This window comes from Oryzias latipes, chromosome 7 (assembly GCF_002234675.1).
Source record: "Oryzias latipes chromosome 7, ASM223467v1".
Classification (NCBI taxonomy): domain Eukaryota; kingdom Metazoa; phylum Chordata; class Actinopteri; order Beloniformes; family Adrianichthyidae; genus Oryzias; species Oryzias latipes.
The window spans coordinates 20,312,541-20,340,498 of NC_019865.2; the positions used below are offsets into that span (position 1 = coordinate 20,312,541).

Genomic DNA, 27,958 nt, shown 5'->3' on the forward strand with positions numbered 1-27,958 from the left:
GGACTATTTGAGAAATGGCTGCTGTTTGAGGGGGGGCTCGGTCTGCAGGACACCACGCTTATCGTGGGATCCACTGTGAACTGGGCCGGTCGACAGCTGCTGGATGAGACGGGAGGGAGCGGCGGCGACGGGAGGCAGGGGGTGGTGGTGGTGGGGGTGTTGGGCTTGTTCACATAATAGCCGGCGGCGGGTGAAGGCGTGGCGCGTCGAGCGTGCGCTCTTGCGAGCGCGTACCGGCTGATGAGCATGGGCAGCGGCTGAAAGCCGGCTCTCTTCTGTGCCGACAGCGGACGAGGACGAGGCCGAGCGAAGCTGAGGAGCATGTCGGGGAGCTCTCACCTCATCCATACCTGACACGGATCGCCAGGAGCGCAAAGGTAAAGGAGGAGCGCACGGCGCGATCCAGCCGGCCTCAGTCAGAGCCGTCTGTAAGGAGGACAAAGTATATATCCAGTGGCGGTTTTTGATATGGGCGATGTGGGCGGTCGCCCAGGGCGGCACTTCATAGGGGGCGGCATTTGCCGTGCCTGAGGCGTTACACCTAATGTGCTACATACTATATTCAAAGAGGAAGCTTGGAGCTTTTAATTTGAAATTGCTTCAGCAGCCGACACTTAGTGCTTAAGTTTGACACATCAGACTCTTAAGAATGTCTTCCTCCTATTTGCTCTTCACACTTATGGTGCAAAAAAAAAAAAAAAAAAAAAAAAAAAAAAGAATATCTCAGAGTGAAACAACGTAAAACAGGCACATGAAAAGGAAATAGGCAGAACAAACACCCGTGCTCAACCCAATTTCGAAAAAAGCAGGCAATGGAGATTATTTCCCACAATTCTTTGCTCCGACACAGCAGACCCGATGCGCACGTGACCACCGCCCTCTGCTGCAAGACGCTTGCGGCCACACCTCTTTGCGGTAGTCTTTGGAACATAAGTCAAAAAACTCGAGAGGGGAGCGCAACTCGCCGGTGGCTGGGTGAATCACACTAACAGGTGATTGGGAGTCATTTTCTATCTAACAATCAACTCTGGGCCGCAGCTGCGCCTCCCGTCATAGAGACGGAGCCGCGTGTGTCAGAGGGAAGGGGAGGGGGAGGGGTGGTGCGGGCAGACCATTTTTTATGGATTGAGTTTTTTTGGAGGATTTCTGCTGCTGGTGTTGCACGAATTTAGGGAAATGCCAAATATTTCTGGAGTAATCCCACTGATGAGTTCTAAGATTTAGTCTTTAATGTTTCATAAGACCTTAACATATTAATCACAATAAGTTTTATTTTTTAGATCTAATCCCTCTGTTATGTTTCACAAAGACACACACAGGACGTCACACATTAAGAAATTATTGCTAAAAATGAAGCAGGAGTCCAGCTCTAAAAAAATGTCTCTAAAAAATGATGAAAGAGCAAAAAAAATGGAATTATTTGATATAATTTCTTATTAATATTTCCAGGCTTTCTTTGCTTTTTGTCCTGCAGCATGTTCATATTTGTATAATTTTGACAGAATATATTTATATGGACAACAAAATATTACAACTTATTTAAGGTTTAACTTGTGTTCCTGTTTTTATTCATATTTATGTTCAAAAAGTTCAGTTTAAAAGGTTTAAAAGTTTAGCTTTAGTGTGTTCAGTAAACATTTATCTTCTTCGGCCCAAAACCTTAAGCGTGTTTTTAACTTAGGCCCCTGTGTGACTGAGTTTGACCCCCCTGTAATACGAGTCTAGAAAATTCATGCATTTTTTTGTGTAAAATGGCTAAATAGAAGATAGGGAACACAACAGGATGTTGTCAAATTTTGTATGTGTGTGTGGGGGGGGGGGGGCGCTGGTGGGGTTACTCGCCCAGGGAATAAGTTAGTGTAGAACCGCCACTGCTGGAGTATGTAAATTTTTGACTGGTCTTCACCAGGTTTCCACACACTATAGCTGCAGTGTTGATCAGTTCTTCCACTCAGATCTTCCTAAGAGCTGTGATGTTGTCAGGCCATTTCTGGGCAACACTTTCAACTCCAGCCACAGATTCTCTGCTGGACTGAAGTGCAGACACTGACTAGACCACAGCAGAACATTGAAATGCTTTAATAGCAACTCATTTGTTGCCTGGGTGATGAGTTTTCGATCCTTGTCATGCTGGAATATCCAGACACACTTTGTTCTCCATGATCTCACCAACAGAAAGACATTTTACCCCAAATCTCACCAAATGGCTCCATCCATCCTTTCTTTCTTTTCCTTAGTTGTCCTGTCTCTTTGCAGAACAAAAAGCTCCAAACAGTAGCGGTTTTAGGCACGGGCCATACGGGCGATCGCCCGGGGCGGAAAAATGACGGAGGGGCGGCGCCAGCGGCTCAGCTCTTGTAAAATACTTTATGAATCACTATTGGTTTACTTATATCACAGAGTTTGTAACAGCCTGAAACCTGGCGGCGCCCCCGCCCCGCAGCTGCGCTCTCTCCTGTCTTTGAGAAGTAGACGCAAATGTGTTTGAGAAGGAGAAGGGAGGGGGCGCGGGGTGAAGAAGGAGAAGGGAGGGGGCGCGGGGTGAAGGATGCAGGCTGAGAGGTGAGCACGGAGCGCAAAACGCATGCGCAAACCTGGCTGGATCTTCTTCCAGGGGGGCAACGGTCGCGGGCCGCGGCTCAGTGCTTGATGAAAAAATAAAAATAAAAATTGCGCCGCCATGTAGCGAATTGGCGCCCCTGGGTGCAGCTGCACGCGCTCCCTCTGGAAATGTATGACGAACGGGGGGGGGGCTGCGGGTATAAAAAAGGTATAAAAAAATCATGCTTTTTTGGTTATTTTTGTGTGAAATGCCCAAATAAAAAATGGGAAAACAAAAAAAATTCTTCACTTAGATGACAGTTGGTTTAGTCGACAGACTTGATACCTATGTCAGGACATTTATGCTAAATGCAAAAACATCTGAAATATGGAGAAAAAAGGTCAAAGCTGGTGCCCAATTTAGAAAGAAAAGAGAAGAAGAGGTGAAAAGAGACAAAGAAAAGGGTATTATCGCATAGCTAGATGCACGTTTTCTAAATTCGAATGCTACCTGCCCTCCAACAACAACAACGTTGCAGAGGAAAAATCTCTTGTTTGGTCTATCATGACCAAAACTGAAGTAGGCCCAAATATTGCAAATAACGTCATTTTTAAGATATTTATTCTTAAATGTTTGCTCTGCCTTAACTTGTAACATTAGTTATGATTCGTGTGTCTGTCTGCTCTGCTGTAACACAAAGTTTTTGTTGTGTTTTATTGTTGTATATTAGTTCATAATGTTAAATAAGCTGTGATGGTAGCATGCTGCTGCTATAGCTATAGCTATAGCTGCTGCTGCTGCTGCTGCTGCTGCTGCTGCTGTTAGCTTTTTAAAACTCCAGTTGATCAAGTCATACCTGCAGCACTATAGCTATAGCTATAGCTATAGCTGCTGCTGCTGCTGCTGCTGCTGCTGCTGCTGCTGCTGTTAGCTTTTTAAAACTCCAGTTGATCAAGTCATACCTGAGATCACCAATGTCTCAGGAGCAACTCACTAACCTGCTGTTGTTAGTATCAATCATTCAGGGGGGGAGCAGATTTCATATGATGACGTTATTGACAAGCTTGCATCAGGAAGGCCACAAAGGTTAGGTTTTAGTTAGTGTTTTCTGTTCTTAGTGCTGCAGTCACATTTATTCTAGTGTATTATTTGTGTGATTTGTAGTTTATAATATTTATTTCAGATTATTTGTGTTTATTAAATATTTCCTAACTGTATTTTCAGTTACAATAAATGGACAAAGTGACTCTATTGGGGGGGAGGGGGGGGGGGGGGGGGAGAGGAGGGTCTCGCCCGGGGAGTAATTCAGGGTAGAACCGCCACTGTATATATCCGCTCATGCGTGCGCGATATCCGAATTGAGGGAATCAATGAGGATTCAAAACGGATGGGCTTGGCTCATTTCCACCCTTCTGTGTGTTTTATTAGCGTAACGGAGTGGGTTCAGTTTGTCACATTGTGTGGTGGAAAACACCCATGTACACTACAGTACCCCTCTCATTGTTCTCCCTTTTCAGTGGGATCATCCCAGCTTGGGGCACTGTCTGCAGTGAAGCAGCTTTAAATTGATAAGACAGGTGTTTTTTGTGGCATTTAAAGCCCAGACAGACTTTAGTCATGCAGTGTGTTGACTCAGAAAGAGGGTTTTTGAATATTAGAGTGCTCAGTGAGTGATTCCAATGCTACAACACACTAGATCCTTTCTATGGAGGCTTTCTTTGTGGGTTTTCAAGTCATTCAGTTTGGCTGACCCGGGTCACATGTTTGACTCTGGTCATGTTTTGAAACTAGTTTGTTGCAGACAGACAAGCACATCCTCTTTGTCAGCTGGAGGGTTGCCCCCCCCCCCCCCCCTTATCACTATTTTTTGTAATGGTGTTTGTTCATAGGTGTGTGAAAAGGCAAAACAAACCAAGGGTCAAGCTGTATGCGGGCTGACCTGCATGTTCCTTCTGTTATCTTTAAGCTGAAGGGAGAAACACAAGCAAAGGGGGTATTTAAAGCCCCAGCCAGAGTAAACAGGAATTGCTGCTGTAATGTCTGTGTGAGACACATGTCCAGCATGAAACTTCATGCCTCTTCCTATTTGCTGGACAGGATTTCCTGCGTCATCTGTCAGCGCAGTTGACTTTTTGCGTGTTTCGTGAAACACTGAGAAGGTAAAATGCTTGAAAAAGGTGTTTTTTTTTTCCTTATTGGAAAAATATATTCAGTCATTGCACATGAATGTATGCAAATCCTCTCATTGGTGTCAGTGCTACATCCTTATTTGACAGACACGATGAGGTATTCGTTTGGCGCTGCTCAGAAACATCTCGGCTCGAAATCTTTCATTTAGGAATCAAAGCCTCCAGTGATATCCTGATAAAGGAGCAAAACAAAGATCAACTTTTTTATGAGCAAGTTACCTTGTACTCAGATACTTAGCAGAGCAGACAGAACAAATTAAATGTCAGAGTTAGAAAGCAGGTAGCCAGTTTAGATTTTGGGTTATAACAAACTATATCTGTAGTTTCCTTTGCAGTGGTCATATTCTACTGTTTTAAAGTTATTTAGCTTTAATTATGTGCAATTACACCTGTATTTATTTCTCATTAGCAAGGGCTTGTTTACAATAAAAACAGATTTTTTTTTCTCTTTTTCCTGTCTCTAGGATTATTTTCTTTTCTTTCTTTCTTGTTTGAAAACCCATTTTTTCGGAACTCCTGGCTTGTTAAAACTCTCCCTCATTTAAGGAATAGTTTAATATAAAAATTGAAATGTATAATTTGCATCTTTATAAAGCTATCCTTTATTAAGTAGCACAAAAAAACTCTGAAAGCCATATTTCTGACTAATAAACTGCATCCACTGCTTGGTACAAGTATCTAATGAAAATGAGAAATAACCTTTAAGACTATGCTTGTTTACGACACAAACATTTATGTCTTGGGCATCTTGATAAGTTTATCAAGTCTTTCTAAATGGCACAGCAAATATAATTGCAGATAATTCTGACGTATGCTCCTTACTGCCCCCTATTGGGTTGCTGAAACGTTTACAGTTTGATAACAAGGGAAACCGCAAAGTCTTGTGGGAACGGCACTCTAACCTAATATTTGCATTATAATATTTAGAATTTTCTGTATATTTACTCTTTTATTATGGTACAAAGACAGCAAAGCGCCTTGGACCTTCTAATAAGTAGTAAATCACTATATAACTATACACCATTTACCGTTATTACAGTAAAAATATCAATCAGAAAAATATTGCTTATGAAATAACAATTCAGATGTACTAATCAATCTGTTTTTTTAAGAATAACTTCATCCACTGCAGTGCTGTAAGTTAAGAGATAAAAGAGAATGGTGATTCAGTTTGTTTCAAATAAAGTGCTGATCCTCTGGGGGGTGGGTTGGGGGTGCTGCAGACAGTGCTGTAGACAGTCAACATGACTGAAATTATCAATATGATGCATTTTAGTCATGTTCCATTTTTTCCGCACATGCAGGTTTGTGCCTTAGTGCCATGTCCCTGTGCTCTGCAGAAAGTCAATTTAGTACTTTGCAATGAAAGTCAGGATCGTTGTAGAGGACAGCTTTGAATTTTAAGTGTGGTGATAAGTGTAGCTAATTCCTCAAACCTGAAGGAGTAAACTTCTTTTAGAGAAGTTATTTGGTTTTCTTCCCTGCCTTTCAGATATACTAAATTGGTGCATTTCAGGTATTCAGTGACTAGATTCAAGCTCTGGATCAGCCTCTTTTTGCTGTTTGCATTCCTGCAGATACATGCTGCAAGGTAAAAGAAGTACTGGTCACTTTATCAGCTATGATGGAAATAAATCAGAGTTTCACGTTCACTCAGATGCATGTGGACTGTTTCAGCTGTTGTCCCATACCATCCGGTTCAGTTGTTTATTTGAAGGGTTCCCCTCCGTGGTTATACTACCAGGCCAACTGTTCATCCCTAGATGTCCTATTGGCTATTGGTGGGCAATGTTAATGAGAGAAGCAAGTCACATTTTTAACCCATGTGACCTGTCTGTGGCTAACAAAATCAGGTCAGTGCATGATGGATGCATTGGAAGTGTGTGGGCCAGCACATTCATAGAAGCGCGTTCATTTTTGGCACACGCATCTGAAATTTCTATTAGTAGCCATCAAGCTCTGGTGGTGTTTAAAAGAGTCCACTGCGGTTTCAAAGGTTGATCTTCTGCTGCTGTGGGCTTCGTCTGACTGGTCTTTTACCTCATCAATGGTGGGAATGAAACACCATGGGAAACTTAAGAAGGGAGAATGTCGATAAATGTAATAGATCCTGCCAGGGTACTTCACATTACTTTAATTTACGATTAGTTATGTCTGTAGCTCTGACTGAGCTTTGCTACATATGAATGTGCAGTGTTTGTCATTTACAGAATCTGTGTAGGCCAAATCTTACAATAGTGTAGGAATTCCTTTTATTTATTTATTTTTAACTTTTTATCTCTGGAGAGAAAAATCAAAGGAAAAACCTAAAATATCATTCACTTGTAACAAAGATGGAACAATGTGTGCACATATTCGGCTTTCACCTGAGTGGCACAATAAAAAGAACAATAGAAGTGGATATGATCACAGCTGTCACAATGACAGCTGATAAAATAATGTGGACTGGGTTTTTTTGCATGTGGCTGAAGGACAGGCGTTAGAGATGATGTCACTGCTCCCTGTAGAAGCCCTTATGAGGAGGAATTTTTACATTTATCTGCTTCCTTTCTATTCAAATATTCAATTAAAAAAGGAAAAATTAATATATATTTTTAATAATATGCCAAACCTTATCATGTTTATTACCTCTCCTGAATATCGCAGACTGCCAGACAAGCTGTCTTTGTGAGATGAAGGCAGACAGACACCTTTTGACCACGGACAGAATGAGTCAGGATGAGATAATTCTGCACCTTTTCCTTCAGCTCATTCCTGCTGCAACCAAAGCTCCTTGATGCTGGAGCTCCTCTCTGCCTTTGAGTGATTTAATTAGCATCATTTACTGAATAGTTCCAGAGAATCTTCAGAGGACAGTTAACTAGTACAAACAATAATTTTTAAAGAAATATTTCTTTAGAACGGAGTAAAAAAAATGAAAAGAAAAGAGGAAAATAAAAGCAAGTTTGCATTATTTATCTATGTGTTAACTCCTGCATAACAGCATCAATTATTTTCCATTTTTAAATTTATGAAAATGTAAATCCAAAATGTAAAAATTAGGTAACATTGTCAAAATTATTTAAACAGTCCTTTCTAATAGCATCATTTGAAATAAAACTTTCAAAGATTTTTTTGGGGGCATTTTGAAAATACAAATAATTTTAATTTACAACGGAAGAAAATCATAAAAAATACGTCAGTCTTTAAGTTTTGAGTAAACTCATGACCTAAAAAACCAAATATCATCTGATTACCACATGCATCTCATATCTATTTACAGGGGAAGTACCATCTACACACAGGCCTTTTAGAAAAAACACAGACCTTCGTGAAAAACACAACAAAAATGTTCTTTTATTAAATGTTATAGTTCTTTTATTTAAAGTGATTTTTAGGCTCTTTTTTAAGTTAAAATTTGGACAATCTATATTTTTACAGATGTAGAAAAATGTAGTCATTAAAAAAACTTGTTAAACTAGATAATACAAAATGTGAAAGTAAGACATGTAATTTATGTATCCTATTATGTGCATGCTATCATACTAATATTCGTCTAAAACATGAATAAAAATGTGTTTAAATGTTAAAAAATATTGTGGTTGAGTTGCGTTTTCAGCCAACACTAAGCTTATGTAATCCGTCGTGATGCTGCAGCTTCCCTAAAACTTTACAGGCTCAGATTACATGTTGTGGCGATCTGCAGAAAATGTGACTAACCCCCTTTTTAGCTTCTGCATGACAAAATAAAAACATGTTGTAGCTGTATCTGGTGTTCAGTCTGTGCTGCTTCCCTCTTTTGTGTTTTTTCCAGCAGACTCCTGGAACTTCAGCTACACTTGATAACTTCCATTTTCTTGTCTCAGTGGTTCAGTCGCCTCTAAGAGCTCGATGGCACTGAAACCTGACCGTGAGCAAAGGTTATTGGGATCTGACTGTAGCCTGACACAGATGCACTAATCTAACTGCACAAGACACAAATTTAGCTGCTAAAGCACACATTTTTGTGTCAGTGCTGCTTTATTCATCTTCAAAATAATGTTATTTTTGTCTCTCATCTAAGTAGAGGAAAGTATAAAAAGAAATACTTCAAGTGTTTTGATTTTTTGCTGCTTTGTAAAGCCATAAATTTTAATACATTTGTTTTAATAAAACAATAGTACAAGCCAACATTTAAAAAATGTTTAGATTGTTATAGTCACACACTGGAGACAAAAATTGCATAACAAGTTGTGCACTCATCCCTGTGGGCTCTTATTTGCTTAAATTCAAAACTTTTCTGTATTTCCTTCGATTACAACATTGTTTTATGCATATTTCATACTGTTTCCCTGTTTGTTTTTTCCCACCTGACTCTTTTAACTGGCACTCGGAGACGTTCTGCTTTTTCCAGGAGAATTTCATGCAAAACGCTTTTACTGAATGTGTGAGCTATCAAAAGAGCATGTAAGCACAGCGAGCAGACACTGACGTGTGTGCGTGATACCAGGCTTCATCAATAATGCACGAAAATGGCAACCTGAGATAAGACGGGCTACAGTCTGGACATGACATTTAACCAGTGTGACGTATTAAACACTGACAGCCGGTTTACTCAGGCAACAGAGAGATCCTCCTGTTAGCTGCCTATTGTTCACCTCTCAAGGTTGACATTATTCTTTTGCAGCATTGAAGCATTACAATTAGGGATCCACATCCCTTAATGTAGGGTCATGCCTTACAATAAGCATCGTCAGCCCTGGAGCACACTGATGTCTCCTCTGCACCCTAACAAAGGTCCCCACTGGTGTTATTATTATTATTATTTTTGTATTTTAATAAAAATCAAACCTCAGGCTAAAAGAGTCATATCTGCACCCAAGCACTCAACCAGCGCCTGACCAGTCTCTGGAGAGACAAACAAAAAAAGACTGATATTTCTTTCATCTCCTTCCTCCTTCCCAAAGCCGGTCTTTCATTGGAAATGAATGGCTTCTATTTGCTTTAATAGAATTCAACCTAAGTAACAATACAGATACTATTAATGATTGACAGTTTTAAATCTCTTTGTATCTACCTTTCTAAACTATAATAAATTCTAAAAAAAAAAAGAAGTCTGTTTTGCTTAAATTGGCATTGCTGCACAGCCTTTTTCAGAGAAACAGCTAAGTTATAAGCCTCTGAGCTACTCTGGTAGATATGTATAGCCATGGTTCTTGCTGATAATTATGGTACTAAGTTGATTAATGAAGTAGATTCCTAAAAAATGGCTCCATGACAACTGGAATAGGCCACCCACCTCTCTGCTCTCATGCTCTTGTGACCATGATTAGTACAAAGTCTGTTTAGAAACTAGATGAAGAATTTCTATAAGCTGAAGCTCCCTTCTCTAACTTTATATCTGCAACAAACTCATTGGAAGGATTTTTTTTAGCTCTAATGAATGCTGTCCAGCAAATCTCTGAATTCAAATTTCTGTGCCACCTTGTGGTCAAATTCTGTACTGCAAGAGGGATAGGAGGGTTGGACAGCTGTCCAGGCTCACAGAAAAGAATCTGAACAATCTATGAAGTAATCATTTCTAAATCAAATTTAAATGCGCTCTTGTGACTTTCACAAGAAAGGGGCACTGTAAATTTATGGCTACTTAATAAATGTGGCCATTTCATTTCCACCATGAAAGATAATGAATGGCTCTGGCAACTGCATGGACAGACAAATTATTCAGGGGTCGGAATTGATAAAGAGGCTATTAAAACCCTGCAGATGATTAAATTCAAAGGAGTTATTGGGCGTGATGCTGCCATTTAGGAGGCGGGGCATCTATTTAAGTGGGGAACGAATTAATAAGCATTTCAGAAGAAAATTTCTCCTGCTTCTGGATTGAACTCACATCTGTTAGTGTAAATGTACAGAAAAAGGGAAGAACGTCATGTTGATGCACGAGATAAGGAAAATAAAACCCTGTTAGCAGACAATTCATGCAATATTAATTGGTTTGTTTATGTTGATACCACTGGTCCTATTGACGGGCTATAAATATGAAACTGTGGTAAGGAGTCTGCCATGGTACAATAGGTCACCTGTTGACTTCATGTGATGTAAGCTGTTGCTGCGTAAAGCAGCGGACTGGTTTCCCATTTGGTCCTATTCCACCATGTGGCTGGATCTTCTGCTGTGGCACAGTGAGATATAATATTTTCAAGGTATTAGAAAAGTGTTTAAAGGATGAATGCTGGTCAGGGATGCGTCAATACCTGCATTCTCACTGGAGAGGTCTACCAGGTACAGCAGCTTATTGGTTATTCCATGGGTTTGTCCTTATTCTGTCAGATAAGATTTTATTTTGGGTTATTTTTTAGTTTGTGGAGTGTTTTCTGCTGGAAACTGGTTAAGTGTTTGTGTTATCCCCTGTAGCCTAAAACATATCAAGCTCCTTTTATCCTGACTGAATGCACAGTTTGGAAAATAAAGCGTTGGAGCAGATTCTACACAAACAGAAACAAAAATATTTTTTAGCCACATCTGAATACCAACCAAAATAAGTTTAGAGGAGGCTAAGTTTAGCTGGAATCTGATATAAAGCTGTGGTTTGTCATGCTTTGGAAAAAAATTCCAAAACATATTGAGGTCTTTTTAATTGTTTTTCTTCAAAATTTTCCTTTTGTTTTAAGCATCCATTCAGAATCTTAAGAGCAAATTTCAAACTTTGAACTCCTTTTTGAAAGACTTTTTCGTATTGGTTGTCTCTAAATGTCACATCTGTTTCGCAGTTTTTTCCGGTGTATTTCAGCAGTGGTTAACCAAATTTCACTGACTTTGTAAAAGGTTCATCCTGCATGATATGCTCTGATTATTTTTTTTTTAATCGTGAAGTCTAACAGTAGAAGTTATTTTTAACTACCTTATAGTGGAAAAGAAAGATTAGCTGGGAAAAAAAAAAACTTTGTATTTGTAATGGAAATTTTGAAAAACACCCAAGAGTAAACCACACATGTTGAAACTGAAACATTTCTGGTAAAAGGCCAAGTGCATAAACCCCAAATCCTTCTTGTGGTTACCACGGCAACCGATCTTTTACACAATGACTGAATTGTCATTAACAAAGCCACGTTTCTTTGAAAATGTCCCTGAAATTAGCCACCATGGCTTTGCTTGGTTGCTGTAAAAAAATCTGTTGTCCGAGCTCTGAAATACTACCGTTGAGCTTTTATGTGCATCACTCTATGAAGAAGTGGTAAAATCTTTACAACTAATACTCCCTATGGCAGTCGTCCGTTCAAGTATTTATTATTTTCCTGTGCCTTTTAGATGACGGAGGGAAAAGTTTGCCAAGTTCAGCTGTTGGATGACAGGAAGCTCGAACTGCTGGTTCAGGTATGTCATAATAGTTCATGCATGAAGCATGGGATGGGGTCATGAGGCCATGTAGTTCCCTTTGCTTTTATGCTTGTTTCTGTTTTGTCATAATATATTATGGCTGAAAAAGACTGCTTAAGAAAAAAGGACACATATTGATTTCTGTTTGATGGGACACAAACTAGAAGTTTGTTGAGCTTGCTTCTTTTCCACTAGTATTTACTCTGCTCAGCTTAGCATAGCTCTATGTGTCTTTCACCTAGTTCTTTCTGGTTCCTTTTTTGGGAGAGGTTCCAACCATGCATGGTGAGCCAATGCTAACATGCAACACCAGAGGACTGCTTGCCAAATGCATTTGCATTTATGCAATGCATTTAATTCTTAGCACACACCTAACAGGAGTCATCTAATACAAACACAGAATGCATATTTTCCTGTTTTGATATTTGTCAGCATTTCTTAGTTTTGCATCAAACTTCTTAACAAAAACTGCTAACAAATTAGCATAATTTTAATTAACTTATATGGTTCCTCTTAGCAGCTTTTATTTAGTTTGACACTACTGTTCTTCTGAAGTCCTTGTACACTTTTTAAGGGTATTATTTGTGACTTGTGGCCTTCTATAATTTCTTTTTTTAATCACAGTTGGAACCAAAATCACAAACATTTTAGAAGTTATGCTATTGCCTAATATTTAGCCTTTAAAAGTCATTTTACCTTTATTGAGGGGCCTCTATTAGTCTTCGTGTCCTTTGGGCTTTTCCCTTCAGGCGTCACCACAGCGAATCAGCTTCCTCCATCTAACCCTGTCTTCTACATCCTCTCCTCTACCACCATCTAGCTTCATGTCTTCATTCACTGCACACATAAACCTCCTCTTTGGTCTTTCTCTAGATCTCTTGCCTGGCAGCTCCAAACTCAGCATCTTTCTACCCATATATTCACTGTCTCCCCTCTGGACATGTCCGAACCATCTTTGTCTGGCCTCTCTGACTTTATCTCCAAAACCTTTAACATGTACCATCCCTCTTATGTACTCATTCCTGATCCTATCCATCCTGGTCTCTCCCAAAGAGAACCTCAGCATCTTCATCTCTGCTACCTCCTGCTCTGCTTCCTGTCTTTTCCTCAGCATCGCTGGCTCTCGGCCAAACAACATGGCTGATCTCCCCAGTTTTGTACACCTTTCCATCCATTACAGCTGCAACTCTTCTGTCACACCTGACACTTTTCTCCAACCTGCCTGCACTCGCTTCTTTACTTTTTTCCACACTCTCCATTACTGAAAATCCTCCACTTATTTTATCTGATCTCCTTGTAACCTCACTCTTCTACTTGGGTCCCTCTCATTCACACACATTTACCCCGTCTTACTTCGGTTAACCTTCATTCCTCTCCTTTCCAGGGCAAACCTCCACCTCTCTCGGTTCTCCTCCACCTGTTCCCTGCTCTCACTAAACACAATATCGTCTGCAAACATCGTAGTCCATGGTGTTTACAGCCAACATTGTGATTTGATTCCGGTGGCTTTAAATAGTGATGAAAATGAGTCTACACTAAAACTGTGTCACATCAATGCTACAGCATGTTGGCAAATGTTGGTTATGGTATAATTGGGTCTGATGGCAATATTTTCAGTTTATGCCAAAAACATTCACAGATAAAGAAATTTGTTAATTTTTTTGCTTCACTGAATCTGAATCCTCTCCTCACAGCCGAAGCTACTGTCCTATGAGCTCCTAGACCTTGTGTCCTCCCACTTCAACCTCAAAGAAAAGGAATTCTTTGGGCTCGCATTTTTTGACGATAAGTATGTCATTTGGCAAAATCTCCATCTTTGCAGCAGTGTGAAAAAGGCATCAACCTGGTGGGACTGTGTCTTTGCGAGGCGCAGCTTTGTGAGGCTTCAGCTTGTTTGTTTTGCAGTGGTCAGTGTAAGTGGCTGCAGATGGACCGCAGAGTTCTTGAACATGACTTTTCGAAGAAGCCTGGGGCCATTGCTCTAAAGTTCATGGTCAGGTAATTACTCATGTTTCCCAGCAGGGAGCACTGCTTTCCTGTAGTGAACATCACAACAATCACCTGTTAATTATTGATTTCTATGTGTAGTGGCTACAACAGCCTTAGACTGCCCTGTTTTCTATAGCGTGATAAATGACTTATCAGCTTTCCTTTATTCTTTGCAGATTTTATGTTGAAAACATTACTCAGCTGAAGGACATCATCACGGTGGAGCTTTTCTACCTTAACGCTAAATCTGCAGTGTACAATGTAAGTGTTTTTTTTTTCTTTTTGTTAACTGAAAGACTTAGTTCTTGTTCCGTCACCGGCTCCATTATGATTCACTGTTAGTAAACCCTTGCTGCGCCTCAGCCCTGCAGATAGTTGCTGCAGGGCACACTTTTCTGTCTCTGCTGGCTGGAATGTAAAGCACACAGACTGAGAGGGAAGACAAACACAGAGGTTAACTGTGGGAAAGGTTATAGTCCAGCAGCACAGGGAAAGTGAACTCCGTCTGGAAAACTGTGTACACAAACTTCCCTTATCTGTCTTGTTTTTCAGGGAATGATTGAAGTGGAAACGGAGAATGTCTTCAAATTAGCTGCATATGCTTTGCAGGTGGGTTCTTTTTTTAAATACTTTTTATATTTACTGCATCCTAGACGGTGTCATCTCATAGATTTTCCTGTTTTTAAACCCTAGGAAGCTAAAGGAGACTACACGAGGTAAGAGAGTGGAGTTATATTTGAGTGTTTAACAACAGCAGGACTATTCAATCACAAGCTTTTAGTGGAGACCTTTAATAGGTCACTTGTTTGTCCAGAGCAGACAACAAAAATCAATACTGATACTATGTGGGGCTCACCACATAACACTGAGAAGCTCACACTAGACAACTAATCATTCTTTCAGTGCTGACAGAGAGCCTGTGTTGGAGAACAGACACACCTGACAACTCACACAGGCCGTATTCACTGTTTCACAAATGTATGGTACTACCTGGCTCAGATCAGCTGCAGAGAAATCAAAACAACACTCAGATCATCTGTAAAGTCTTTAAAATAGATGTTTTTCGTAGTCTGAGTTTGAAATTTAAACCAGAAAAATGGACAGATTTTTGTGTGTCGTTGGGTTTCAAAATAAAATTATATATATATATTTACTTATATATGTATATATTTTTTTTGTCTGATTAAAGGCAGTGGAAACACTATAACAAGAGTTAGATACACTAAAGAGAACATTTAGTACAAGACCTAAAAAGGTATTTGCACCCGGATGTTGCAAGGACAGCATGAGTCATCTTCTACGGATATGCGGAGGAAAAAAAGATCTGACTACCAAACAACTGAGTGAGCCAGTATTCATTGTGGAGGGGAGTATTGCCATCTTAGAGGGAAACCATTCCACTCAGGGCAGTGATGCTTCTGACAGCAGCTTTCGAGTGGTTTGCAGTGACCTTTTACTGTGAGGGGACAAGTGGTTTGACAAACAATGTCTGGCAGCATTTCCCTTTGGCAAAAAACTAGTAACCTTGTATTTTATTTTAAATGTTTGAGGATTATCCATTTTTGGTTGTGCTACTTTTGTAAATAAAAGAATATGACACGCTTGGGAAGCTGTTATGAATAAATAAACCTTCATATATTAATAGGAAATGAGGCATCTGTGTCTGAAGAGCCTCTCGATGAGTCTCAATGGGTGTGTTCATGTGCCTGTAGATAACCAGTCACGGAAGTGATCTCAGGGCACTTTGCAGAGGAGCCTTCAAAGGCAACACTCTTAGCAGCTCTTATAAATCACAGCTGATTTCATGTCAAGATCGTCTGCCTAACCTCTGATTCTGTTACGATTCCAGCAATGAAAACACTCGGGCTGATTTGAGGAAACTACCAACGCTCCCCACCAAAGTGCTGAAGGAACACCCCTCTCTGGCATACTGGTACGCTGTCAGGGAATGTTTCATAGGTGTCTTTCCTCGACAAATTACTTTAAAGAGTTTCTGTTTGCAATTGAATTTTACATGCAATGTTACAGCTGGTAAAATCTGAGTCTATGTACTGCTTAAAATTAGAACATAGGGTTAGTTATGGGCTAGTTACACTGCAAAAACAGGCATTAAATCTGGCAATAATCAAATAATTATAGATTATTTGATTTTTTTAAAAACTTTATTGAAATAAGATTTTTTTTTGCTTTTGCATCTCAAAAAGTCATTAGTAGCTGTAACTTTCCTTTCTTTGCTTTTTTGTTACAGTGAGGATCAAGTCATTGAATGTTATAAGCAGCTGACAGGAGTTTCAAGAGGACAGGCCATTGTACAGTAAGAAAAAAAAGTTTGGAAGCATTTTCTCCAAGCTGTTAACTACTCATTCGTTAACTCCTATGCTCATTAATCTTCCTGTAACCTCCATTACCCCTCACCTGTCTTTTTTTTTTGTCTCCCAGCCACACATTTACTTACCATCTGATAGAAATCGATAGTTTCTCTTCAGCTGCTTCACTTCTCACAAAATCTGTTTACTCATCTTTTTTTAATCCAGTTCTTTTACATTGTAAATCACAGACAGGTGTTAATAAGACACTTGTGGTTTTAATAAATGTTTTTCCTACAGGTATTTGACGTTGGTTGAGTCTCTGCCAACCTATGGAGTGCATTATTATGAGGTTAAGGTAGGCTTTAAATTTTTAATTTTTAATTTTTTTGGAATGACACGCAGTAAATGATACCTGCAGCACCTGGAACCAACACATGAGCCATCTTTTTTGCTGACAGGATAAACAAGGAATCCCTTGGTGGCTCGGAATCAGCTATAAGGGCATTGGCCAGTATGACCTGCAGGACAAATTAAAGCCTCGGAAGGTAAAACGCCTCCTGCAGCTTCTACAGCCTCACTGACTTGATCGTGGTCACACAGGGTGCGGGTGAGGACTGTTGTTGCTGTACACTGACGGAATGACTCACAATGATGGATCATCTGTTTTGGCCCCAACTAAAGCTGCTTTTTTGATGAAGTTGATAAGGCAAGACTTAAAAAAATGGAAATACATATTAGTTTGAAAAAAACAATTTCATGACTTTAAAGTGTGGTTTACTGTTTTCATTAGTATTAGTTTTTTTTTCATTAAATATGAGTGATCTATAAGTTAGCTCAACCAGTCGGTGATCCAGCCAGAATAAGTGGGCGCAAACACTGAGTGGTAAATTCTCAGAACAGCTTATGCTGCATGTAACTTTTCCACTAAGTGCTCTGTCAACGTGACACAATGTGTCAGAGCCTCGTGCATGCCAAAGTTGTGCAAGTCAGCTGCAGAGGAGCAGGGAGCGTAAGCTGTTGAAAGCAGGAGGGGCTGGATTTGGGCGTTCTGAGAATACCTGAAGAGACAAGTCAAGAACTGAAACAAGGCAAAGCAAAGTATGTGTTTGCGCTGACTGCAAAGACAAAGAGAGCGTTAAAAGTTTTCAAGGATTTTCTACAGATACCCATAGTTCTGGTAAGACTGGACTTTACAAAACTTTGTGTGCTCAGATATGGCTGTTGACTGTAAGTTGTCTTGCTTCCTCATATTTTATTGTTTCTTACGTGCCTTGCGCTGTTCAGACGTTGAGTCAGTCGGTGATCCCAGCAATCTGTTTGGATCTGAGTATAGTCAGAAAGCACCTGGTTAAAGAGGGGATGAGGCACACGAGGGGTCGTGTGCCGCAAGGAGTCTTTGTGGCATTATTCTCTTTCCAACACCTGTGTTATTGCAGACTCGGCATATCGGGCAGTCCAGACAGTAATGTTAGAGTCTGACGCTTTAATGACTGTGACTAAAACAGATCAGCATGAGACACTTTTTCTTGGCACTTTGTTTTTCTATTTTCTTTTTTGGGTATAGCAGAAACAAGACAATGCAAATCAGATGTTTGGTTTAATCTTTCAAGTTTCTTGTTAATTATTTACTTAATCAAGTACTGTTTTTGTACATTTTACCCTCAGTTGTACCAGTGGAAGCAGCTAGAAAACCTGTACTTCAGAGAGAAAAAGTTTGCAGTGGAAGTTAATGATCCACACAGGTAAGCGGAAGGAGTTTCTCTCTGTCGATCATTGGTTAAGCCGTTTGTTAAACTTCATAACACATTTTTTTTAAACTGTAAAACACAATTCTTTTTTTTATATTAGAAAGATTTGACTTCTTTTCTGCTTTTATTTTTTTGAAGCTGTCAATTTGCAAAAAGAGGTAGCCTAAAAACAGGAAATGAACTAAATCATAAGAAGGAAATCGCTAGAAAATACTTGTCTTTCCATGCGGAAGGCATTTTTACCCACAAAACTGAGTTCTACGCACGCTTTTATAAAGGGAAAAATAAGCTCAAAAAGCTTACTATTACATAGAATGACTTTAACTTAAAGGTTATACAGCCAACCCTGTGACCCAGAAAAGGATAAAGAGGGTAGGAAAATGGATAAATGGATGTTATACAGCCCAGTAATAAGTATTCTATTTTGCTATAATCAAATGGTTTGTATTTTTTGATTTGTATGTAATTTAGTGTAGTTATTTTGAATACAGTGACAACAATCTACTGTAATAAGTGGAAATTACTTATTCTAAAACAAAATAAAAATATTATTCTAGTACAAGCTGGCAAGACCTTACTCTTAAGACAAAAGTCTAATTTTTTGTTTTCAAAACATTTAGTGAACTTTAAAATAACATCCTTAAAATTGAACAGTGTACTTTGAGTTTTTCTTTAAATCTTAAATCAAGTTTTACTTTTGTCAGTAGTATGGAGCAAAATGATTATGTCTCATCTTAATAATAATTTCCTTATTTCTAGATTCTAGCTCCTAGTGAGCCACAACAAATTCTCATTTGTTCAGATTTTGAGAAAAGCTTAAAAAAGTATAGTGCAAAAATAAGTTAAAACAGCTTGAAACCTGGTAAAATATCTTGAATATCTAAAAACAAGGTTTTAAATCTTTGTAAGTATCAAACAGTTTGCGGTGTAGTCCATTTATATTATCATCAATTAGTCGTATTACAAGCTTTTTGTTTTTTCTTTGCTTTGTTCAGGAGAGCAGTAACCAAACGAACATTTGGACAAACGGGCCTCCTCATCCATACATGGTATGCCAGCCATTCTTTGATCAAGACCATCTGGGTCATGGCAATTAGCCAGCATCAGTTCTACTTGGACAGAAAGCAAAGCAAAGTAAGTGTCAATTGCGAAACACTGCAGCCTTCCTTTTGTTTCTTTTTTAAAAATATTTTATTATTCTTTTTATAGGCTAAACTTGGAACAGCTAAAAGTGTGGAGGAAATTGCCATGGAACTCACAGAGCACGGAGGGGCAAAGATGAACAGGCTGGGAGATGTAGGCTTGAAGAATAACTTCATAACAGCCAGCAATGGGAGTCTGGTTTCTACTGGTTGGTTTCATTGTTTTAATTAAAAGAAACAACAACAACCTTTTATAACAAAATGTCGAATTACAAATAACATTTGTACTTTAAATAGGTTTAAAAACCCAAGTGGAGCATGTGATAGTATTGCATTGTCAGTTCTAAGGGTGTGGTCTTAGAAAAAACAGTGCTCATTATTCTGTCTCTGCAGGTTCTGCAGACTCTGAAATGAGTGAAGAACAAAAGAAAGAAAGGCTCTCTGAACTTAGGAGGAAGGAAAAGGAGATCCAAGATATTTTGGCCAAGAAAACAGAGGAGCTGAAGAAGATTTGCCGTCGAGAGGCGGTAAGAACTCATTTTCTATTAAAGCTCCTCCGCACTGGTGCTGTGAGTTATTTCTGCAGTCCTCTGAACTCCCTTTATTAAAGCCTGCTGTCGCGCAGAAAGACCCACTGATTGGTTCTGCCGTATCTTTTCATGCTTGGCTGATTTAGTGTTTTTGCCTTGAAGGAACTGACTGGAAAGCTGCCAAAAGAGTATCCTCTCTCCAAAGGTGAAAGACCACCACAGGTCAGACGACGAGTCGGCACCGCTTTCAAGTTAGATGAGCTTTTCCCTTACAACGAGGTATCTATTCAATCTGATGCTGCATCAGCCTAATTTTTTTTATTTTTTTTCCTACACTACTTTAAATGTAACATGTTACCTTTGGTCTCATCTGATATATCAACTACTGAGAATTCCATCATTGTAAACGTTACTGTGGAGATAGTGACATCACTAGCTGAGAACAGAATAGAACTATGGCTTTTCCATTTTTTGGGACATGCTCACACTAGATGTACTGTACATGAAAACTTTTGAGCCCCAAAGTCTGGTTAGTGTGACTGGTGTGATCACTGAGTCCCGCGGTACAGTGTGCAGTCCTGTGCTGTTGTCAGCCTAACCCTATATAACCATTTCTATCATATTTGATGCAGGCATTTCTGAGACTCCTATCTCATTAGCATGATTCAAACTTTCCTTAAAAACCCATTGCATATAATGTGGTTGACATTTTCTATCCTGTAGTGGATTATAATTCTACCAGGGGCAGCAGAAGGGCTTTTCCTGCTGATTTCAAAATGGCTGCTCCCATGAAATCTCAAAAAGACTTTTGGGGGGAAAAGTTTTGCTAATTTTCTAAGAATTACTCATCCATTAAAAAACTCAGAAATGACAATTACTCATAATGCAGATACACCATGTGTAAAATGTTTGGGTCAAATCTGAAACAGTGGGTAAATAAGGTACTTTTTTTCTTGAACGCCCATGTCAATATTTTTGCATCTTTAACGAAAATTGTTGTGAGCAAAAACTTAACAAAATCCCCCACTTTATCATCATTGATAAATTCCATATTTAACACCCTGTTCTTTAAAGATATACATCTCCTTAAAATCTTTTATCACAAAATCTTTTTGTGGATTTCGTCAAAGGATTTTAAAAAACGCCTTTGATTTCTCGATCAATTGTTTGATGTAATGGGCTTTACAGGATTATCAATGTGGGCCAGAATGCTGTCCATTGGACTTTGCTGTGGTACACATCTGGTGTGATTGCTAGACATTCTGTTACCTGAATTATGCAGTTTCATCATAAGTTGGTTTGTAATCTTGTTCAAAACAACTTAGCATTTTAGCCACAAGAGCAACAAACCACATAATGCTCTGGCCTGTTTTTCTTTCAAAAGTTTAATATTGGTAATGCAAGTATGTCTATTTACCACTACTTCCAGCCATCTGCTCTATTGTATGGAATAATGGCATCTGTGCTTAGAATGGAGTTGTTTAGAATAAAGTTAGGGCAACTGAGAGGGGTAAAGACTGCTTTGGACAGATTAACTGTACCTAGCGTGAATTCACCCTTAGTATGACCCACTAGCTAACATCAGACATAAATAAAAGAAAGAAATACCTAATGGTTCTTCTTTTTCGCTGGATGCAGGATCCCTTCCTCAGGAACCTGGAAAGCAGATTTGCCCTCCAACAAAAGATCGTGGAGGCTGCGAAGAAGCTCGCAAATGAATCAGAACTGTGCAAAACTGTCAAGAAGAAAAGGAGAAGAAACTGTCGGGATGCCATGCAAAAGCTCCAGCAGATAGAAGATGAGATGAACCAGTACAGAATCAAGAAAGGGGAAAAGCCCACTCAGCGGGCATCAGTGATCATCGCAGGTGAGGTTTAAGTTAATAATTGCTGCATAAATCAATTTAGATGCGGTTGGATCTTTATTGTTCTGTTTCTACAGATGATCTCGCCCGATCTGACTTCAGCTCTATGTCTAGTCTCCCTCTGGATGATGGTGAGTCAGACAACAAGATGTGTCTGAAACAATTTCAGATTGTCTGTCCAGAGGTGTAGTGTAAAATTAGGATGTCTTTTTTGTGTTCTTTTTCTTGCAAATATTTATTTTATATGTTTTTTTTTAATCTCGTGTGTTAAGATGATTCTGATGGTGGGATTCAAAGGCCACGCTCACGATCTGTTCAAGGCTCCCCTCAGCTCAGCCCGCTGCACTCGCTGGTAGCGGAATATGATGTAGAGAACCACAGTTCCCCAGGTAGAAACCGCAAGAACCACGGCAGGTGAGATCCTTTTTTTTACTTTTAAATGTTGTATGTCTAAGTTATTCCGCAAGTTTCGATTTGCCAAAATTTGTCCTCTAGTTAAGTGATTAAACTTGATCATGGCTCAGTGAAGCCAACTGTATTTGTCATGTCATGTTTTCTACTTGGCTCATTTTCACCCATCTCACGCCTCCCCCTTTTTAGATTTGTTTGTGATGGCCAGGCGGCCTTACAGTACTGCCAAAATCCAAGTGAGGGCTCCTCTACTCACAGTAGTCCATATAAAACCCTTCCGAGACCTCCTAGAGACCCACGCAGCATGCCTGCTACCCCAGTTATGACCCGAAATGCCTACAGCAGCAGCCAGCTCAGGTGTGCTATTCGTCTCTCTCGCATGGCAAATAAAAAAAAATCATTTTTTTATTTGAAATTCCTTTCTACAAGTCCATATTTAACACCATTTTCTTTAATTGTTCTTTATCCAGGTCGGAGGCTTCTTCTCACTGCTTCAGGCATCGCAGTGGAAGTCTGGAGTCTCAACACCAGCTGGGAACTGACATGGACCCAGAGAAGCCTGTCTTCATCCTGTCATCACACCACAGCAACAGCACAGAGGTGTTGGAGAACTGCTCCTCATACACCAGCCAGTCCAGCCTGGAATGCTGCGGTGCAGCTAACTCCCATTACAACACAATTGACTCGCGTACCTCAACCATGCATCATCTTCGCCGAAAAGTTGAAGTGTACGGGAATACCGGAAGTATGCCCAACTTGGTCCAGCACCATCCTGGTTATAATTACTCATCTGACACCTCAACGAACTATGCACCCAGTGCCTACTATGTTACTGGATACCCGTGCCCAGACATGGATCCCTACACCAATGGATCTTGTGTGTACGAAAGTGACGTGGAAGGCCGCTACAACGTCAACCCGAATTACCAAATGAATGGCTGTCACGGATACAGCAGATTCCGGCACTACAACAGCGATGGGGCAGACAGTCTTTCTCAGAATCCTTATGCCACGGTGAGGCCCCCGCGGAGTAGAGAGGGCCCAAGAAATGACCTCTTGGCCAAGAACATGCAGAAAGCTCTGGTGGCAGAGCATCTAAGAGGCTGGTACCACCGGCACAGAGGCCACAGGGAAGACGGCAGGGGACCCATGGTTGGATATGACTTTGACAACAGCACACAGCTGGGCTACCAAACAATGCCAGCAGGTTTCAGCCACTCCAGCAGAACCACGTCTTATTCATCAGGTGGGCTGATTTTTAGTTGTATCTAGTTTAGCAATATTTAGGTTTTTTGTCCGTAACCGTAATCATTGAGTATGATTTATAATAGAATTAAAACTTAAGAGCAATAACAGTCGAATGATTAAAAATGACTGATTCATGGAATGGTCATCCTCTAAGCACAAAATTGGTATGTTAGTACTCAACTCACTTTTTCCTCATACACAATGTTGTAACAAATAGATGTACGAGTGTGGATTTAGAATAAAAAAGATGAACCCATAAACCTCTTTTTAGAAAATAAATTAGACGAAAATAATTGACATAGATTACCAGCTCAGCGGTCATGTGGTCCGCCCTGAGACCACATGAGACTGGAAGTTTGTGAGGTTAAATCCATGGCTGAGTCATACTAAAGACTCTAAAAATGGGACCCAGTGTCTCCAGGCATTAAGGGGTTCCTTGGGGGGTTAAACAACCAAATGGTCCCCAAGTGCAGCTGTGTTTGCAGCTCACCGCTCCCCCAGGGGATGGGTTAAATGCAGAGAACAAATTTCACACACATTGGTGTGTGACATTTAATGGGAATTTAGCTTTATACTTGCAAATGCTAATTTTGTTCATTTTATAGTGAGGTAAAGAAAATGTTTATTACTGTATTAAATTTATTGTTAAAGGGAATTAAAAAAAAATTTGAATATTGAAAAAAAATGTAAATGTGATTTTTTTGAATCAAAGTTGATTAGATTTAAACAGTAAAGCTTGAATTTCTTCTGGAAAGTGTGTTCAAAAGTTTAACTATGTTCTTTAGTATACATAACTATTTTTTTTCTATATGATATAAGCTCTTCATGACATTTTTTTCTGATATTTTAAGCAAACGCTATTTGCAATGTACCATTAAATCCAGGACTCAACTTAATGTAGCATCACCTTGAATGGAAAAAGAGAAAAAAGCTATTTTAGATAATTGAGAATACCCTCAGGCATGAACGAGTTAAACTTGTAAGGCTTGGGACAGTTTTTTTTTGTAGCTATGTGTTACATTGTTGACTTTTTGAAATGTGTGAATTTTATTCCATCTGGAATTTTAGCCTAAATAGTTTAAACTGTTGCACTGAAGCCTTTTTTCACACATAGTGGAAAATAAACATTGTAGGTTAGTGCCTCATTTAGGGGTTTAAAAAAGTGTTATTACAATCTGAGAGTCACATATGACAGTAAAATAGTGCAAATGCATTTTTTGAAATAGGATAATAGTATCGATTTTTACATCATGACATAATCAAGGTATATTCTGAGAATAAATGCAAAAACCAGAGGAATTTAGAAAGAACGTGTTTACAGTGGAAGGTATTTCAAATTAATTTTGAAGAGTAAAAAGATTAATTTCAGCTATTTCCTAAACATCACTGTTTTCAGGATTCATCATTGTTTTCACATAGTAGTCACTTAAACTTCAGTATGAAACTACAAAAACATCAAGGCTTGTTTAGGTTTCTGTTCTTTCACTGTTTAATGTTGTCATGCTTCTATCAAGTTATTTTTGTTGTGTTTATTTATTTACCTACGTCTGAGTTACTGACACTAAGCCTAAGTCCTGACATAGTGTGCCCTAAGCTTGCAGAAAATCCATGGCATGTCTGAACAGCATAACATGACAGGGATTTTTTACTGGAAGCTGTTGTATGGTTGCTTCATGTTGTGGTTTGCAAACACCACAGTGAACTCCACTGTGTTTGAATGAGCTACAGTCACATTGCAGAAGCTGAAAGTCTTGTGGTGTTTGTAGTGTCGTCAGCAGAGAGCACAGGAAATTGGCGCAACCAGCTGGCAGTGGGGTTGGCAGAGTTTGATTCACCTGACACACCTCAGTACCCTCGTCGATCTCCGTACAACCCCAGTCCCACGTACAACAGGTGAGGGCAGTACTTAGAAAAGCCTGTCCATACAAGTGGAAGCGTGTGAGACACACTGTTCGGCATTAGTATGGATGGAATATATGTGGAATTTCTCTGTTTTAATTGTGCATTTGAAGAGAAAAAAAATGCATGTAATTGTAATAAATTATGCTAAAGTGATCTGGATGTATTTAGGTAAAATGTTCTTACAAAGACTTTTTCTCTTCTTCTTTCTGCCCTCCCGTGAACTCTGAACTTTTGATGAATGACTCCAGATTTTCTCCTGAAAACAAAGGGACTGACACATTACCTAAAAAATCTGAGTTAGTAGATGTGGTTGGTGCTGAGTCAGCTAGTGTAGATGAACCATCAGAGAGCCATTCTGGCACCTAATGGTGAGAACAAATACAGCTGAACGCTTTGTGTCGTGTTGCTACTCATCTCCATTTTGACTATTCCCTAGAGTGGTTTTCAGCTTTAATTTGAACCATTTTATCTTTCATTATGATTTGCAGATTTTGTTTTTCATACGTTTCATCATAAGAGGCATATTTTGCAATCTGTTTTCCATAACGGCATAATTCCATTCAGGACTGCAGCTGGATCCTTTCCCAGCTGTCACTGGCTGGGTGACGGGCTGCACTGCAGTTTTCTGGCTTTATTAAAAACAACCATAAACACTCAGATTCAGTCTTACAGAGCGTTTAGAACCACCCATCAACCTAACATGTTTATGATGCCGCACAGATAAACACCAGGGCGAGTTAAACGGGAACTAGGAGCCTTCTTTCTCTAAAGTTTAAATAGCGCATGCAGTAAACATACAGTATATCGAGGTAAAGGTTTTTAGGAATGCCATTCAGACATAGTTGCAAAGACTGCCTATGAGCACAGAGCACAAGACTGTCAATATTTCCTTTGCCAATAATTGAAAATGGTACTTTATTCTCTGATAGTGTTATTCTTTCATCATGAGATAGTAAGGCCAAATCTGAATTATTTCCATTCTATGGGTTCTCCCTGCGTCAATATTTGTCCCTTGAAGCGGAGAGATATGGAAAAAGTGTCTTCAAATTCAGACATTAATACCACTCGATGAAGCCATCAATATTTGCCAGTCGTCTACGTGAGCGCACAGCTGCCAGCGCTTGGAAAATAAATAGTAACATCGGTTTTATAACTTAAAAACGTTGTGCAAAAACAAAAGAAAATAATTGTTTGCACTTAAATGTAAACTTCTGTGCTTTGGAGCACATCCACGTGAATAAATGCGTTTCTCCTCCATGTCACTAGCGTGACACAGATCACCTTCCAAGCGGAAGGATACCCAGCCTTAAGTCACTGAAGCTCCTCCTTAAACGTAACAAGTTCGGACGCGGCTACGGCTCCAAATGCCCCTACAATTGGAGCAATAGGGAGAAGCCAGAGGGGGTAGGGAATGAATTCGGACTTAGACTAGTTGTGTAAAAACAAAAGCATCCCTAAGCAAAAAAAAAGTACTTCTGAAGTTTATTTTATGAAGTATACTTAAGTATTAGTATAGCAGCTATACTATAGACCATACTTGTATATTGTAGGAAGTAAACTAACAGAATACCTCTTCAAACTAAATTGGAACATTTTAAATTTACATAGATAGTGAGCTTATGTAGATAGTGTATAAAAAGTAGACTTCACGTATACTGCCTCACTTTTATATAAGTATACTTTTATACTTTTATATAAGTATACTTGTGGTACACTTAAGTAGACTACTTTTTGCTAAGGGATTCCGTCCTTGACATAATTCATGCAAAAGCTACATCTTTATTTACTCCATGAATCCTTGGTTTAATTTTTGATTGCATTTTTACCCTCATCTCCCTGTTTTTTTCCAAATGTCATTGATGTTTTTTGAAAAGCAGAACTCCCTCAGATATCACCCTTTTTTTTTCTATGCACAGATATCATTACCAGGACAGAAACTACATGAGCATCCACTGAGGAGGACCAAACGCTGGCACAAACTGCTTTAGGAGCCAGGAGCACATGAAGGGAATGGAGCTGAAAAGAGGCCATACACACAGTTATGTTTGCAGTCACAGTCTTTGGGGACTTTCTTTTTGCAGAGAGGTGTACTCTGTCTTCATGTTTGAGTAAGCTCTGGACACGCTGATGACACTCTTGAATGACTTCCCCATGTGCCTTGGACTGGATGAATCGTAGAGGCAGATGAGAATGTGTCAAGTTGTTGCACAAGTACAGTGGACTTTAACCCTACTGTGGATTAAGTATGACAAAAAATGACAACATGTATTTTAAACTCAAACTAGCTACTGCCTTATTCAATACAGTAGACTAAACAATCCTTATTTTCATCTCACAATAAAAGGTAGTCTTGCCTATTTCATTAGGATTTTTCATAGACATTACATCACTTGATTCAATCATTACAGTGTGCTTTATCAGTGATGGATTTCTGTCTTAATTTCTTTTTTTGGAAAACATGAAATCAGAAATGTTGTTAATATTGTTCATAGAATCATTGTTTTTGTGCAGTATTGTGTTTTAAAATGCATGGGCAAACATTTTGTAAAATACAAAACAATTCAAAAACAATTTTTTTATTTTAAAAAAATGGAAAAAAGTAACTGCCATTGAAACTTTGTCCATGTGATTTTTTTTATTTCATTTGTGCGGTTGATGTGTAGCTATATGTTGTAGATCCTGTGATAAAATATTTTCCATTTGAAGAGAGCAGGTGAATAAAATACATGTGTGACTCATGGATGGG

The 27,958-nt window shown here is 39.3% G+C and overlaps 1 protein-coding gene across 3 annotated transcripts; it reads left to right on the forward strand.

Moving 5' to 3' along the window:
• The first annotated feature begins 185 nt into the window (after positions 1-185).
• On the forward strand, positions 186-27,952 carry frmd4b (FERM domain containing 4B). 3 transcript variants are annotated; one of them, XM_023956755.1, is made up of 24 exons: positions 186-377; positions 12,001-12,066; positions 13,764-13,858; positions 13,975-14,067; positions 14,235-14,319; positions 14,611-14,667; positions 14,752-14,774; positions 15,908-15,991; positions 16,307-16,372; positions 16,665-16,722; positions 16,826-16,912; positions 18,033-18,109; positions 19,111-19,249; positions 19,325-19,466; positions 19,651-19,784; positions 19,950-20,066; positions 21,426-21,654; positions 21,729-21,782; positions 21,924-22,065; positions 22,252-22,419; positions 22,533-23,308; positions 25,077-25,203; positions 25,461-25,580; positions 27,129-27,241. In XM_023956755.1, the coding sequence occupies exons 2-23, from the start codon at positions 12,001-12,003 to the stop codon at positions 25,576-25,578; spliced, it is 2,937 nt and encodes a 978-aa protein (XP_023812523.1). In that variant the 5' UTR covers positions 186-377; the 3' UTR covers positions 25,579-25,580; positions 27,129-27,241. The 3 variants fall into 3 exon arrangements, with proteins under 3 accessions (XP_023812523.1, XP_023812524.1, XP_023812525.1); XM_023956756.1 differs by lacking the exon at positions 25,461-25,580 and having other exon boundaries at positions 188-377; positions 27,129-27,952; XM_023956757.1 differs by lacking the exons at positions 186-377; positions 12,001-12,066; positions 13,764-13,858; positions 13,975-14,067; positions 14,235-14,319 and having other exon boundaries at positions 14,503-14,667.
• The last annotated feature ends 6 nt before the right edge of the window (positions 27,953-27,958 follow it).